The sequence below is a fragment of the Chelon labrosus genome, assembly GCF_963514085.1.
Source record: "Chelon labrosus genome assembly, chromosome: 23".
NCBI classification, from domain to species: Eukaryota; Metazoa; Chordata; class Actinopteri; order Mugiliformes; family Mugilidae; genus Chelon; species Chelon labrosus.
Genome location: NC_140356.1, coordinates 6,668,931 through 6,683,652, shown reverse-complemented (window position 1 = coordinate 6,683,652; position 14,722 = coordinate 6,668,931). Strand labels below are relative to the sequence as shown.

The window sequence follows — 14,722 nt, the reverse complement described above, 5'->3', positions numbered from 1 at the left end:
CAGTTAAATGTACAAGTTTTTGTAATTAAAACGCGTGTACTGACCATCCATCAGAGCCCAGTCACTACCCGAGATATTAAATTCAAATACCACTGGTACAATCACTGATTTTTACTGAGAACCGGTTTCACTGTACAAGCAGATATCAGATATAAATATGCCACCATAGAACTTTGAGCACACAGTTAGTGTTCAGTAACTAAATGACCGATATGCCAAAGCTCCAGCGATTTCAATGGAAAAAGGCTTTTACCACTAAATTATTTAACACAACACAAATCATCAGGAAGGAGAAAAATAGAAACCCATTACATTGCATCTGCCAGACTCTATAATACAAAAAAAACAGCCCAGGCTGCAGTAACACTTGGCTGGAGGACAATAGATTCAGTTTAAAGTTGTATTATTAGAACATTTTATACAAGTCATAAGAGATGCTTTTCTATTTGCAGCACTGCACTGAGAATCAGTGTTTTATGACAGTCCAGTAGTGTAAGGTAGCAACCACTGTGGATTTGTCTCTTGGAGATCAGGTGGGAAACAGGACTGAGATTCATACGTCAAATTTCAGTGTCCTTTATGGAGAGACGCTGCCTCCTGCTGGATCTTCATGGCACTTTTTCAAAGACATTAGTGCCTTTTCAAATACTCATCATCCGACACTTGGGTGCTTTTCCAGAACATACCAAACTGTACCTCAATCAAACTGTTGCTCATCCGTCACTGCAGTCTCGCAAAACCTTTATGTGTTCGTGTCCAGTCCAGATGTTACTGCAGCCTTCAGTCCCAGGCTTAAAAAGGCGAGGGGGGGGGACATAGCCAAGGCTTCAGTTGGATGTGATGTTGGGGGAGAGGACAGAGGAGGGTAGGAGTGCAATCACTGGTCCAAAGAAAAAGGAGGGAGGGGTCAGTCACAAGTCTTCATACAGGAGGATGAAACGTCAGGGGTATATACAGAATGGGTGGTGTCCTTTACTGCCGACTCTTCAGGGAGTCCACCAACCTATGAGCACAGAGTAAATACAGGTCAGTAAACACAAAGGACACACGTTGCGCAATAAATATGAACTAATACTGAAGCCGGTACTCTCAGAGCTTCTACACAAGGCCTTCATTTTATCCTTTTCCATTCTATTATTTCTATTTATGGTAAGTATAGTATAGCCTACCACTCCATAGCCTCGTCCAGGCCTGTGCCCTTGGTGGCTGAGGTCTTGAAGATCTGCCACTTTCTGTCTTTGAGGGCAGGAAGGCCCAGAGCGTTGGCTACCTCGGTCGGCGTCATGGCCTGGTCCATGTCCTGTTTGTTTGCAAACACCACGAGGATCGCCTTCTTCAGCTCTTCCTCCTGGACGACACACGGCATGACAGAATCACATCATGAACATGCAACATTTTGAGGTCTACTTTCCAAACAGCCAATCAGTAAAGCTGAGCAGTTCTGTGTATCAATGGTACGGAAACTAATAATAGCTGTGACAACCTACCTCCAACATGGCGACCAGCTCAGACTTCGAGATGCCCATCCTGTCACGATCACTGCTGTCGACAACGTAGATGACTGCGTCTGTGTTTGAGTAGTAACACCGCCAGTAAGGCCTGCAGGGCAGAAAGACAAATAGAAAGGTTAGCGGATACTGGGGAGAGAGAGAGAGGAGGGTGGGATGTGAGACGGGCTTGAACTATGGAAAGACACAAGATTACAGATGAGCAAAAAGTTCAAATCTTTTCAAGTTTAGGTGAGGGTGGGATAATATAATATGACAAAAATTAAAGACAAAGAGAAGACTTACAGGATTTAACCAGAGATGAACTAATTGTGGTTATGTAAAGTTAAAACATGTAAATCTCAAATCTGACACATTCTCATCCGTCTCAGGGTTTCTGTGCTCTTGTTCCACATGCTTTCATCACCACTTATTTACACCTGGGAGCAGCACAGGACACCCACCATCTGCTATTTGCACTTACCTGATGCTCGTCTGTCCGCCCAGATCCCACACCTGGAACTTCAGGTTCTTGTACGTGACTGTTTCAACGTTGAAGCCGATCGCTGCAGAGAGAAAAAAAAAAAAAATCCAAATGAGCGCAGAGAACAAGATCGAGTTAATTCACACTAATTATGTTACATAAACTATCCTCCTTGTTGCAGTCCCTACACGTGGCGAGTCAAGAATAAATGTTGAATGCATGCCAGAAAACACGCCTCAGAAGTCAGGGGTGATACAACATGAATGTGGTAGAAATTTGTACTGCCAGTGCTAAAAAACATACTGACAAAACTATAGACAAGGAGTCCACTGTACATACTGTAAAATTTAGAAGTAACATAATTAGAACAAAATTGGTTTGACAAGGCCGTAGCTAGGAGGACTTATACAGCTTTGGTTCTAACCAATAACACAACAACTCATAAGTTAATCAGTAAATTATCTTATCAACTGCGCACAGGTGAACATCATTTGATAAGCAAGGTTTTGATCAGGCCTGTTTAAAAGCATTTGTCGACTTAATCCTCAGTTTCTGTGTTTACGTAATTCAAACTGGCCAGTATATGTATATATTCTGAATATATTACTAAATTAAAAAAAAAAAATATGTTCATCTTCTCCTGATACCACAGCTGTGCTTGTTGACATCAGTCAGTGGGTGGTTTGCTAAGGAGCTGGTGGTGAAGAGGATGCTGCTCATGTGCCAACTGACATCAGTACACACTCAATTTGCACTGAAAAACCTGCTCTATTAGAGCTGGAGGAACTTGTTTCTGTCCCACCAGCTTTACTTCTCTGTGTGTGAAAGAGGAGTGTCGAGAGCAGTAGTCTATGTCAAGACTACGACAGTATTTGTCAACAGGTTTACTGGGTTATTCTATTCCAGTTACTATACATAAATTGGTCTCATATCACTCAGTTAAAAATAACACATCTGATTAGCAGAGTTTAGCTGATCGAAGTAGAGAAGAAACTACTACATACTGGGGATTGTGGTGACCACCTCGCCCACTTGAAGCCTGTACAGAATGGTGGTTTTTCCTGCGCCGTCCAAACCCAGGATCAAAATCCTCATCTCCCTGGTGCCGAAGAGGCCAGAGAAGAGACTGGAGAAGAAACCACCTGAAGACCAGACACAAAGGGAAGGAATTAATGCCAGGAAAAAGTTGCATTTAATTCCTATGGATTTGAAAAAACAGCTTTCATTTATCGACTGGCTTTGTTGGGTCATGACATGGGTCTGTGGAAACCTATGGCCTGCAATTCATAAAGTTGCAGCGTTGATGAGAAAATAATTTAAAAAAAAATCATAAAGCGAATCCATGACTAAGTCCTGGATGCACAGAAATATAGAGAGATATAGAACATAAAGAATATTTTTTCTGCTTTTCTACTAAAGCTATTAAAATCTATCACTCTTCCTGATTTCCACAACAGTGACCTAATTCACTGTCACTATCAATGCGCTAGCTAGCTGAAGTTAGCTTAGCCACAATAATTGTCGTCAAGGGATGATGGTGTTAACTGAAGACATAATGCTGGGGTATTTTATCGCTCATGTACTTGATGCCAATGTGTTTGTAGAATAAAACGGCAAAGCTGGAGAGGTTGGAGGAAAAACAGCATGGATGAAAGCACACGGTAAGCAATGCAAATAGTCAACGTCAGCTAGCATACTAGCTTGCCACCGTCGCACTGCGCGTTAAATGAAGCAGACAGACACGAAAACATTATATACCAGTATATAAGTATCCATACACAACGAGCGTATATTTAAGTAAAGGATAAATACGTATTATATCGACCAATAATTAAAAACTCACCCATTTCGACACGACTAGGGTCCCAATTTTACCAATGTAGTTGCAGCCTGGTTAGACTTCCGTCTGGCTGACGTGTCGCTGGATGATGTCATCAACTGCCGCTTGGATTTTGGTTCGCAACATTCGTCGCACACAAATGGCATCATTAACCGCAAAATAAATTAGTATCGGTTGGCATGACAAATTAAAACAAATTAAGCAACACACTTAACACATTAATATATTTTTAAATTCTTCACACATAAATTGTGGGTACACTAGTTTATAAAAACGTAAATCTTCTGAGCGAAAGTGCGGCTCCTAAATAGGAGATTACTTCCGGCGCTGAGTGGTAGGGTACATTCAAGAAGCCAAAACCGACCCGCGTTCACAAGTGTTCAATAGCTGTACTCAGTGCGGGTACTGTTACAATAAACGGTGAACAGTCTTGAATGCAACTCACATTAGACGAAGGAGTTGCCCTCTCTCAACAGCATCAAATTTATGATCTCCACCAGACACTAGAAAGATTTTAAAGCTAGGCGTGAAAGCTGCTGCACGTACAAATAATTACAAGCAAAATGCATCCGTTCTGAATACTTCAGAATAACTTTAATATGCGGGGATTGCCCTGAGTTGTAATTATCTACGGATGGACCTGGTGCCCGTCGGCTGAGACATCATTTACGATCCGCGGTGAGACTGACGAGGCGGGACCGCCGACAGGATGGTGGAGCGGTCGGACCGAGCTCCTCTGCTGGACTGGGAGGAGGTTCCATCCGCGGAGAAGCCCGGCGGTGCTGCACCAGCTCCGGCTCACGCTAAGGAAAGACTGAGCCCCTCCAACAGCCGTGCCTTACCAGGATGCTCCGCGCCGGGGTTTGGGTGGAGCAGCGGACCGGGGGGTCCCGCTCCCAGTAGGTCTGTCTCCAACGCAGACGGCTGCAGCGCCCCACCCACGACCTCCAGCTCTCCGGCGGGCACAGATGAAGCGCTGCCTCCGGACAGCGAGGAGCATCCCTCGGATTCAGGACCGAGGGAGGTGTCGCTGGAAGACAGGATGGTGAAATGGGAGGAAAAGGACCAGATTGTGTCGGTCTTTGTGGTTACATTCAACACCAGATCAGGTGGGACATAAAATGTGTAATATAGAATTACCACTACCACATTAAACGGAACATTTGAAGAAAATGGGGATTACATCATGTTTATAGATAGACAAGAAATAATTTAAGCCTGTCGCCTGATTCAGTCCATTGATGTGTCTGACGCCCAGAATGAAAACCTGCAGAACCTTCTCCCACAGGTGTGGCTTTTACCGACCCGACCATAAGTTAAGATTCACCACTGAAAGCCTCTGCGTAATCTCATAACATGACTAAATGTCAGGATGATTTATCTGATAGCAATCAATCAGCTGCTGGTTTCTGCAGAGCTGGCACATGCATTTTTAATGAGGGGCTTGTTGCAGACAGGGTGAGCCCCTGTGAGATAGTGACCATCAGGTCACTTACCTAGAGGCCTAATCAGGTTAAGAAGCATTTCATTTAAGGTTGGAAGATGATGCGTTGAATGCAGTGCGGGAGATTCTCTACAGGGTGGAGCCCGTCACTTTGTGATTTTGCAGCATGTCAGACTGACACGAAACCAGGAGAATAGGCTAGTGAACTGTATAGATATACACCGTATATTTTTCTCTTCAGCAAACTGGTCATCACTTGCTGCCACTATGTAACAGAGGCCCTGATCTGGAGGGAACAAATAAAACCCCAGGTTGATCAGCTGGATCAATGTCTGGTCTGCACAGTCACTTCTGTTGCCATGGATGCTCAGCGAATCACAATATACACACATATTATCTCCCTAATGAAGTTAATATGTCAAACTTGTCAGCAAACAATAGATTCTTTTTTGCACATCCGACTGCTATTCAGCATTATCTTTCATTTAGAGGCATTCTTGTGTTAAGTTTAAGTTCAGTAACTCTCCCTTTTGGCTCTGCTTTGGTGCAGATGCATGTATTATACACAGTAAACCTCATTTCAGTTAATCTAAAGGAAATAATCTGTTGTGTTTCTACTGTATTTTGCAGTCTCCTCGTTATCCTCGTTTAAATCTTTTGTCGAAATATGTTTTTAAAATCTTTTTCATAGGAAGTATAGCCAGTAAGAAAAAGCACGTAACAAAGGCCCGTAGCTGAATGGGAAGTAGAGACACTGGACAGTTTTCCAAAGTTTAAACCTTTAAAAGTCTATCATAATTAACAAATAACAGGCTACATGTTTGAAAAAAAAGTGCTGATAGGATAATTCCTCACAGACTCTATTGAAGCATCAATAAGTACATAATACATCACAAATCCAAACAAAGCATCCTGATTATAATAATAAAAAAATAATATAAGTTGTTTTTTACCCATTAGGGACCCTTTAATAATGCTCTGCCTGTGCGGAAAACCCTTTCAAAGGCACTTGGCGCTGCATGTGTCTTGAGTTGAAATACTTAGAGTCAGTAACAGCTGTCAAAGTGGCAACAAAGCATCTCTGATGTTCCGCTGCAGGTGTCTCATAATCTCGGTGGATATCCCGGACCTGTTGCCTCACTGTAATCACATCGGCTCATATATCTGCAGAAAAACTCCATTGACTGAAACATGTATCTAATGATAAGCCCGTAAACCACACTGGCTGAGTCACCTCCTCTGTTTTCCTGCTCCTATCGGACCGTATTTGCTCAGCTGCCACTCTAGCGTCAACCGGCATAATGGATTCCAAGAAATTCATTTGGGCTGTGTCACTGTTGTTTCAAAAAAAACAAAAACAATGGTGATATCATGTGTGCTTGTCTGTCCCCGTGTCAGTGTCTGCTGTCTGTGTGTTTTATATCATTGTCTCTTTGTTGTTGGGGCATGATAGGAAACATGCTGGAGTGGTGTCTGCCCAAAGACATGGACCTGGAAGGAGTGGAGTTCAAGGCCATCGCCAGCGGCTCCCACCGTGTCACCACAGACTTCATGTAAGTGCGTGATTTCAGGATCAGTTGAAGTGAAGAAAGAAATATTAAGTATTAGGATGCGTCCCCATCTCCCCTTGCAGGCTGGCAGGACATAGAGAAGGAAAGTGTTGCCTGGTGAAGAAGAAAAAAAAAAAAAGCTCAGCCATCTGGCACTGCCTTTGCTTTTCATGACTCATGCCCTCATCTGTCTCCCTTTCCCCTCCTTCCGCAGATACTTCCGTAAGGGCTCCTACTTTGGCCTCGCCTGCTTTGCCAACATGGCAGTGGAGAGCGCGGTGGAGAGGGGGGCGAGGATGAAGTCGGTGGGGATCCTGTCTCCCTCCTACACCCTGCTCTACCGCTACATGAGCTTCCTGGAACATCAGGTCAGGTAAGGAGACTGCACAACAGAGCCGCCCGCTTACACGGCTGGCGCGTAACACGTGCGCACAGCGGGAGCTGTAACTGTCACCGAACGACAGACACGGCGTTAAAGCTGACAAAAATAATGGCAGCACAAGGTGTGTTTTGTAGCTTTTCACACTATCTTCCTCTAGGTTCCCCGCCGTCAGCGTCGGCTTGAAAGTTAAGATGGAACGCGAGCAATGTCACTTGAAGGGTTTGTTACACAGCGCAAAAGTGGATCAGCACCTAAAAATATCAGTTTGCAAAGCCAGAAGGATAGGTGTAGGAGTTTAGCTATGTTTGGGTCTTGTTCACGAGAGTCATGGAAAAAGGGGGTCGTGAAATTGACCCAGATTGACCTATGTGCAGCTTCTGCAGAGGTACAGTCGCTTTACCGTACCTTAACGGTGACTGACTGCTCCTTCACAATGAGAAGAGCAAGGCACCTGATAAGGATGTCCACAAGGGGGCCTGCCTTTAGAGGTGTCTCAGGCATGGCCAGCTGGGCGGAGGCCCCGAGGCCGACCCAGGATTATATTTCCCAGCTGACCTAGGAGCGACTGGGGATCGCTCTGGAGGATGTGCAGGACGCTGCTGTAGACAAGCCTCGCTATCTCCTGCATAGTGAGACTGAAAAAAGTTATTCAGAAATAAATATATACATTGATGAGCCACAACATTATGAGGAGAAGTAAATAACATTGACCTGGCATTACTTAGACATGTACCACCCACCTAGACCAGACCAGGCACAACCACCCCATAGCAATGACACTCATTGATGGCAGCAGCCATCCCCAGCAGAATGCAGCCTGACACAGGCACACACACAAAAACGGTTTAGGAACAACTAAAAAAAAACTCAAAAGAACAGCACAAGGTGTTGACCTGGCCTCCAAATTCACTAGATCCCAAACTGATCAAGTATCTGTGGGATGATCCACAGAGGCCCCTCCCCTCAACCCATAGGACCCAAAGGCCCACACTAACAACATTATGTTGCCAGACACCACAGGACACCCTCAGAAGGCCCATGTCCATTCTCTGATGAGTCACAACCGTTTAGGCACAAGGGAGACCTACACAATATTAGGAAAGGTGGTCATAATGTTATTCCTGATTGGTGTATATGTACGCTATATTTCAAATATTAGTCATTTTACCTTTCTGTCAAACTGACTTCTCCAGATGGTGAACTGAAGCTGTTATTCCGCTCTCTACAGTGCTTCCTGAATACATCGTCAAAAACTGTAATTTTACCTCACAGAACACAGAAGTGGCTGGTCTACCGCTGTGACTTTGGCGACTCCTGTGTTCTGCAAGGTAAAATTATTGTTTTTGTAAATGGAGTCTGGTGGCTTTGAGAGCATGGATCAATAGCCATAGAAGTCCCATGCTAAGAAGAGGTTTTCTGATAGCAAAGCAAAACTGTGATAATATTCTGAAGATAGCGTCCGCTTACACTAATATTGATTTTTCTTTTTAGTTGGGCCTTGTTTTAGGCGGCTAAAGGTCGTTTTGCTGCTGACCCCGCATCCACAGCAGATTATTGCTTGGCTTCTCTAACCTGCGATAAGTACTTCAAATAAAACCTCTTCATAGACACTGAACTGTCTCTTGTGGTGGTAATAAAGGAGGACTAATTGCCGCCATTTGACTTTTCCCTACTACATTTATCTTGCAAGTGCAGTGACCAAACTGGAGCCTTGGTCACTTTTCTAAACTTAAGGTCCCACTGTTTTAAAATGTTCAGATGCAGCGTGTTTATATCTGAAATGAAGGACCAAACAGCCTCGCTACGAAATGAGTCTATGAGTTTGGGTTCTTGACACAAATTGGATTGTTACTGATGCTATACAAATGTGTGAGCAGATCACCAAAATCACTCAAGTTCATCCTAAGCAAGGCATGGATGTCTGCCGTGGGATTATATGGAGAAGAGTCCCGAGCAAAGAAGTAGATCAATCCCTTATTTCCTCTGACCCCTATTTTCTCCGACTCCCCTCCACATTTCCATCTTCTTAAGTCACCATTAATAATTTTGCCAGTGCGGAGCTCATCCCAAGCCGTGTCACACCCGTCCCGTCACACCTCCTCATCGGCAGCTCTTTGAACACAGCTCTTTCTATATTCAGCCCCTCTTTCTCCCCCGCTTTCCCCCCACCATCCTCTCTCCCTGCCCCCACTTCCACACTTCCCACACTCTGTCCTCTCCTGGCCTCCAGTCATGCACCGGTCATGCTCCTTACTCACCATTCCCCACGTAGCTCGCTCCAGATTCCCCATCTGCCGACTGCTATGGTAGCCGTCTGTTTCTTGCATAAAGGGCTCGCTGTTGGTCACAAGGTGATTAAGATGTTTAGGATTTTATGGATGCTTTCTCCGTTTCTCTTGCTCTCTCTCTTTCCTGACTCTGTGTATCATTTGCTTTCTCCTGGTCCTTGCGGAACTCATCAGTTTTGCAGGGAAGTTCTAATTATAGGAAGGAATGATAAATAGACATGTGTCTTGGCGTAGAATCGCTTGAAGCCTAAGTATGGTAACCAGTACGCAGCACAACAGAAAGGGTGACATAAGAAACTTAAACATGATAAATGTATGTCTTATCACTTAGTAAAAGCCTGCAAAGCCTACCAAGAGCAAATGGAAATAATCTTTAGTTGGCTTAAGTACTCAAGAAGAAACACATTCCATGTAAAGACCTCCAAGTGTTTGATTGTAGTATATAACCTGCTTTATGAATTTATCCTTTGAGGCTCATGATAAGATTTGTTGCTAAAACAACAAATCAGTTCCACAACACACAAAAATTAAATTCACAGTAGCATGCTTTATCAATTAATTTAATTTATGTATGCCGCCAAAACAACCCTGGACTCAAGTCCATGTCTCGAAGATGCTTGACTCTGGGGACTCTTGATATCTGGGGGATTTGGAGGCCAAGTCACCACCTTGAACTTGTTGTTGCGTTCCTCAAACCACTCCTGAACTAATTCTGCTTTGTGGCAGGGAGCATTATCCTGCTGAAAGAGGCCACAGCTATCTGTTTCCATGAAACGGTGTTCCAGGTCTGCAGTAATGCTTGTGTAGGTGCTTTGTGTCAAAGTAGCATCTACTGAAATGGCAAGACCTTAGCAGAACATTGCACAAAGCATTACTCTGCCAGTTTTCGCCCACGTAAGTACATATATTGGGCAAGACTCTTGACACAGTTATCATTTCACTGCTTTTACTTCCTTGGACCAACTGTGATAGGTGCTGACCTCTGCAGGCCTGGAACACCCTACAAGAGCAGCAGTGTGGGCGATGTTCTGACCTAGTCATCTGGTCGTCACCAATTTGGCCCTTGTCAAAGTAGCTCAGATCTTTCCGTTTCACCACCTTCTACCATCAACACTGAGGACAAATTGTTCACTTGCTGCCTAGTATATTCCACCCACTGACAGCTATTCACTTTACTTGTCAGTGGTCATAATGTTGTGGCTGATCGGTGTATTCTGTACACAATCCCTCAGTTCATATTATATGAATATATATTTTGTGTTTTCTTGACACTTCCTAAGTTCTGTTTCCTTCTTCCTGTCTGCCACAGAGTGTGTGAATTCATAGAACCCAAGTTACATTCATAACACTTACATTTTTCCACCATAGGCTCGGTCGTACTTTTAAGTTGCTTTATAGTACTCCGTCTCCGCTGCTACAGATGCTTCCCTCTTCAGCTATGCCCGTGTCCACAGGCGTCAGATTAAAAGAAGCTCCGGTATACTGTGAAATGCAGGGAACATTGTGTGAACTCATTTGGCAAATGCTTGAATGTAACATGTGACATTCCTGTCCATGTAAAGGCTTCACTTTATAGCTTTAGTAAGAATAAGTTAGAGTCACATTCTGTAACCATATTCTGGGGCTAGTCATGTTTCTCTGCTGTTTTTTTCTTTGGCCTTGACTTCCTGCGTGTTGGTGGAAGTTTAGCCCGGTCTGTTGTTACCAAGTGTCGGCTTCCAGGCCACAGACCAATTCATTTGCTAAGCAAAGCGCCGCAGCTGATTGTCACTGCACTGTATCTGCACTCATTAGTGACCGTTGACCCCACGTGTTCCACAATGGCTCTCTGTGATGGAGCTTTACTCGTCGCTTGTTTTTGGGAGAAATCGAGGAGTTGGGTGCGTTTAGAGTATATCAAAATGCCGCTGCACTGAGCACCATCTGTCCAGACAATGATCAGATTATTCATTTATTTACATGTGTTAAATGCAAGCGTGTGACACGAAATACTAGCAGTGTGCAGATAACGTGTGCAAAGTATTCATTCATTTTAGAACGCTAACAGCTGTTGTCTTGACTGATTTGGCTGGAGTAATTCTGCAAGGCCTTTGATAGGATTTGTATTTTATTGCTCTTCTTCTTTATTTTACAATCTAATTCTGGGTTTATTGTCTCTTTTGCCATCTTTGGATGTCATTCTCTCCCGTCTCCAGGCTCCAGCTTCAGTCCCCAGGCCATTACTCTCCCCTAGAGGCCTTTTACGAGGACAAGAGAGCACTTCTGCCCCCTAGTGGAGACGGTGTTGTTACTGCATTACCATCCAACGCATGGGGAGCTGCTATCAACCACAGCATGCACCCTGAGATGAAGGTTAGAGATGCTCTCTAACGATTACATTTTGTTGTGGTGATGTGTTTGCCGAGCTCATTTGTTGTTTCCGGGGCACATGTACATTTCCTGCCTCTGCACCGCGTTTAATAGTGTTACACGCCTCTGTGTTTGGATCCAGATCACCCACCCGGCAGGCTGTATGTCCCAGTTCATCCGCTTCTTTGGAGAGCAGATCATGGTACTGTGGAAACTAGCTCTCCTCCGCAGACGCATCCTCATCTTCTCTCCTCCGCCTGTTGGCGTGGTCTGCTACAGAGGTGAGAAGCATCTGGAAATATTCACAAGGGTTTAAATAAAGAAAGAAAGCTCTTTTGCTTTCTTTTCCAATAGATGACAAGATTGTAAAGCTCATATTATTAACTCTTTCAATATTCTCATTTTATTCTACGTATAGTGAATTTGTTGATGTTCAATTCTTTAGTAAGTCATAATAATAGGATAAGAGAGGTAGGTAATTGTGTCTGGACAGCAGGGCACAGTGAAAGGAGTTGGTTACCTCTCTGTGAAGTTGGAGGTGACCAGCCTGCCGCGTGTAGCTCTTCATCTAACAGCTCACACTGGCTGCTTCTCCTCGTTCCGTTACTCCCTGAACTGCTTCGAACGGACCTGCCGTCAAAAATGAGAAAAGCAAACGTTGCATCCTGTTTACATTCACTAATAAAAATCTGCTTGTGTTTTACCAGTTAAATCTTCCAGATTGTCGCTTTATAATAAAACAATTATTTCAATGTTTTTATTTCATCTTCTTCCAGCTGTGTCAGTGTTGGACAGCCCACACATCACCTGCTGTGTCCCTCTCTTTCTCTCCCACACTCACGCATCATTTTTCTGATTTCACCCCTCCCTCGCCCCCAATTTCAATTTCAGTGTACTGCTGCTGCTGCCTGGCAAACATCTCCATCCCCGGGGTCGGCGTGGCTGTGCCCGAGTTCCGTCCCTTCTTCTACGTTAATGTTGCCGACATCAGCGCCCTGGAGAACGAGCTCTCCTACGTAGCGTGTAAGCGGATGCTCGTTCTGGCACCTTGTAAAAGGGCCGAGGCTGTTCAGTGTGATGTGCACGTTTTGCAGGTATGACTAGCGCCTTCTGTGTCCTGCGTGTCTGTATGTTTAGGTACTACTGAGAAGATCTTTGAGGAGAAGAAGGATCTGTACGACGTGTATGTGGATAATCAGAATGTAAAGACCTATAGAGAGGGTCTGAAACCTCTGCTCCGCCTCAGCACTGCTGACAGGGAGAAGTATCGCAAACTCACTGAACAGAGGTAGGTTACTGCTTTCACTGCATAATAATTAGCAGGATGGGACTTAAACACTAACGCCAGTGTTATTTTTTTATATTTTCTTAAAGAAAAGGGGAAAAAATATAACTTATCATTGCATTTATTCAACTAGAAGACACTCACTATGTAGCTATAAGGCCTTGCTGCTGTAAATACTTAACATGTGTATTAATCTACAGCTAAAACTAGTCCTCAGCATTATTTCCATCAGAGAAAGTGACATTTGACAATAACTAAATTATCCAGGCAGCATTTTAGCTAATAAAACTTGTGTTTGTGCCAAGAAACTGAGAAAAATATTAATTTTCTTAACAATACATGCAGTCTACTAAAGTACACTGCAAATTAAAGAACCTGTTTTGTAAAGAAGGCAATCTGTACTCTAAAACAATCCTTCGATTTAGGATCTAGATACATGAAATTAAAAACTAAGCTGCAAAATCAATGAGACGTTTACTGTCTCCCAAAAAAAAAGACAGGAAGTGCAAATGATATGCGACCAGAAATAATTTGGCACGCTGTCAGTAGATCATCAGTCATCAGTATGTCACTTACCCTTCTTCAGATGTGTGTTGTTTTTTCTTTTTTTTTTTACACAATAAGTTGATGTTTAGTTGGATTGCAATTAGAGTTGTGCAACGTGCTGCAGAATTTGATTCACAGCAGAGATAGTCATTTTGGGTACAACAGTTTATGTTAGTATCCAGTTTGTTCATCTGTCCACCACTTATGTCATGAGGAAAAAAAAACCATAAAGGGGTTACTATGGTAACTGCTGCTAATTTAGGATGTTAGACATCACATTAGCATTTACCTCAAGGCACTACTGTGCCCATATACATTCAGGTATAGTGTAACTAAACAAATACATAGGTGCAAAGCAAGTATACGTAACATCTAGACATTAGATGTGTATCTGTGTGTGTGTGTGTGTGTGTGTGTGTGTGTGTGTGTGTAGACAGATGTTGCTGTACTCCCAGGAGGAGAATGGAGACTGTGTATCCAGCGAAGAGGATCTCTTTATTCTGTAAGTACAGTGGGATTAATTTAATCAGTCTCTGGAACAGTATCTGCCAATGTGCCCAGAGACGGCACAACTTCGTGATTTCATGAGGGTGAGGAAAGACTAGTCTGCACAGTGACAGCCTAGAATCCAAATCCAAAAGTTAATGAGCCCGATTAAAATCCCCTGACCTTTCTCTTCCTCTCACGGCAGTTATTACATCTCACAAAGAGCGGCTTTGTGCTAAGCTACTTTAATTGCAATTTAAATAGTTAAAAAATGAACTTGCCTGCCTTCTCATACTTGACTTCCCAAGGTTTTTCCTGGAGCAGAACAACAGGATCTTCCAGACGCTGAGTGAGGTGGCAGGGAGCCCTGACCCCACCATAACCCAGGAGAGTGTGAGGGCCATGGGTCTGGATCCACACGGAGACAGGCTCTTCCTTCTCCATCTGCTGGAGATCTACGGCTATGACACCCTTCTGGTGTCAGAGCAGCTTTGCTGCAGCTGAGAGACGACAGATTGGTGGGCTGGCCTTCCTGCCCGTCCTCACTGCTGGTTTAAAAAGGGGCCGATTTGCCTTGAACC

The 14,722-nt window shown here is 43.8% G+C and overlaps 2 protein-coding genes across 2 annotated transcripts; one reads left to right on the top strand and one right to left on the bottom strand.

Moving 5' to 3' along the window:
• Positions 1-96: 96 nt before the first annotated feature.
• Positions 97-3,927, bottom strand: arl1 (ADP-ribosylation factor-like 1). Its single transcript, XM_084573464.1, has 6 exons — positions 3,815-3,927; positions 2,976-3,113; positions 1,972-2,053; positions 1,488-1,599; positions 1,170-1,348; positions 97-1,003 (listed from the first exon to the last, which is right to left on the bottom strand). The coding sequence occupies exons 1-6, from the start codon at positions 3,816-3,818 to the stop codon at positions 973-975; spliced, it is 546 nt and encodes a 181-aa protein (XP_084429590.1). The 5' UTR covers positions 3,819-3,927; the 3' UTR covers positions 97-972.
• A 106-nt stretch (positions 3,928-4,033) lies between these two features.
• LOC311508619 (DENN domain-containing protein 11-like) lies at positions 4,034-14,681 on the top strand. The gene is made up of 9 exons (XM_084573465.1): positions 4,034-4,920; positions 6,709-6,808; positions 7,020-7,178; positions 11,671-11,827; positions 11,967-12,105; positions 12,716-12,847; positions 12,962-13,112; positions 14,089-14,157; positions 14,450-14,681. The coding sequence occupies exons 1-9, from the start codon at positions 4,521-4,523 to the stop codon at positions 14,643-14,645; spliced, it is 1,503 nt and encodes a 500-aa protein (XP_084429591.1). The 5' UTR covers positions 4,034-4,520; the 3' UTR covers positions 14,646-14,681.
• The last annotated feature ends 41 nt before the right edge of the window (positions 14,682-14,722 follow it).

What these genes read in the sequence shown, in the direction of transcription:
- arl1 (XM_084573464.1), bottom strand. An exon ending in GGTGGTCACCACAATCCCCA is followed by an intron (nt 2,054 to 2,975) that starts GTATGTAGTAGT and finishes TTCTCTCTGCAG; the next exon opens with CGATCGGCTTCAACGTTGAA. An exon ending in AGCTGGTCGCCATGTTGGAG is followed by an intron (nt 1,349 to 1,487) that starts GTAGGTTGTCAC and finishes TGTGTCGTCCAG; the next exon opens with GAGGAAGAGCTGAAGAAGGC.
- LOC311508619 (XM_084573465.1), top strand. Translation starts at nt 4,521, where the DNA reads ATGGTGGAGCGGTCGGACCGAGCTCCTCTGCTGGACTGGGAGGAGGTT. An exon ending in CGTGTCACCACAGACTTCAT is followed by an intron (nt 6,809 to 7,019) that starts GTAAGTGCGTGA and finishes CTCCTTCCGCAG; the next exon opens with ATACTTCCGTAAGGGCTCCT. An exon ending in CGCAAACTCACTGAACAGAG is followed by an intron (nt 13,113 to 14,088) that starts GTAGGTTACTGC and finishes GTGTGTGTGTAG; the next exon opens with ACAGATGTTGCTGTACTCCC.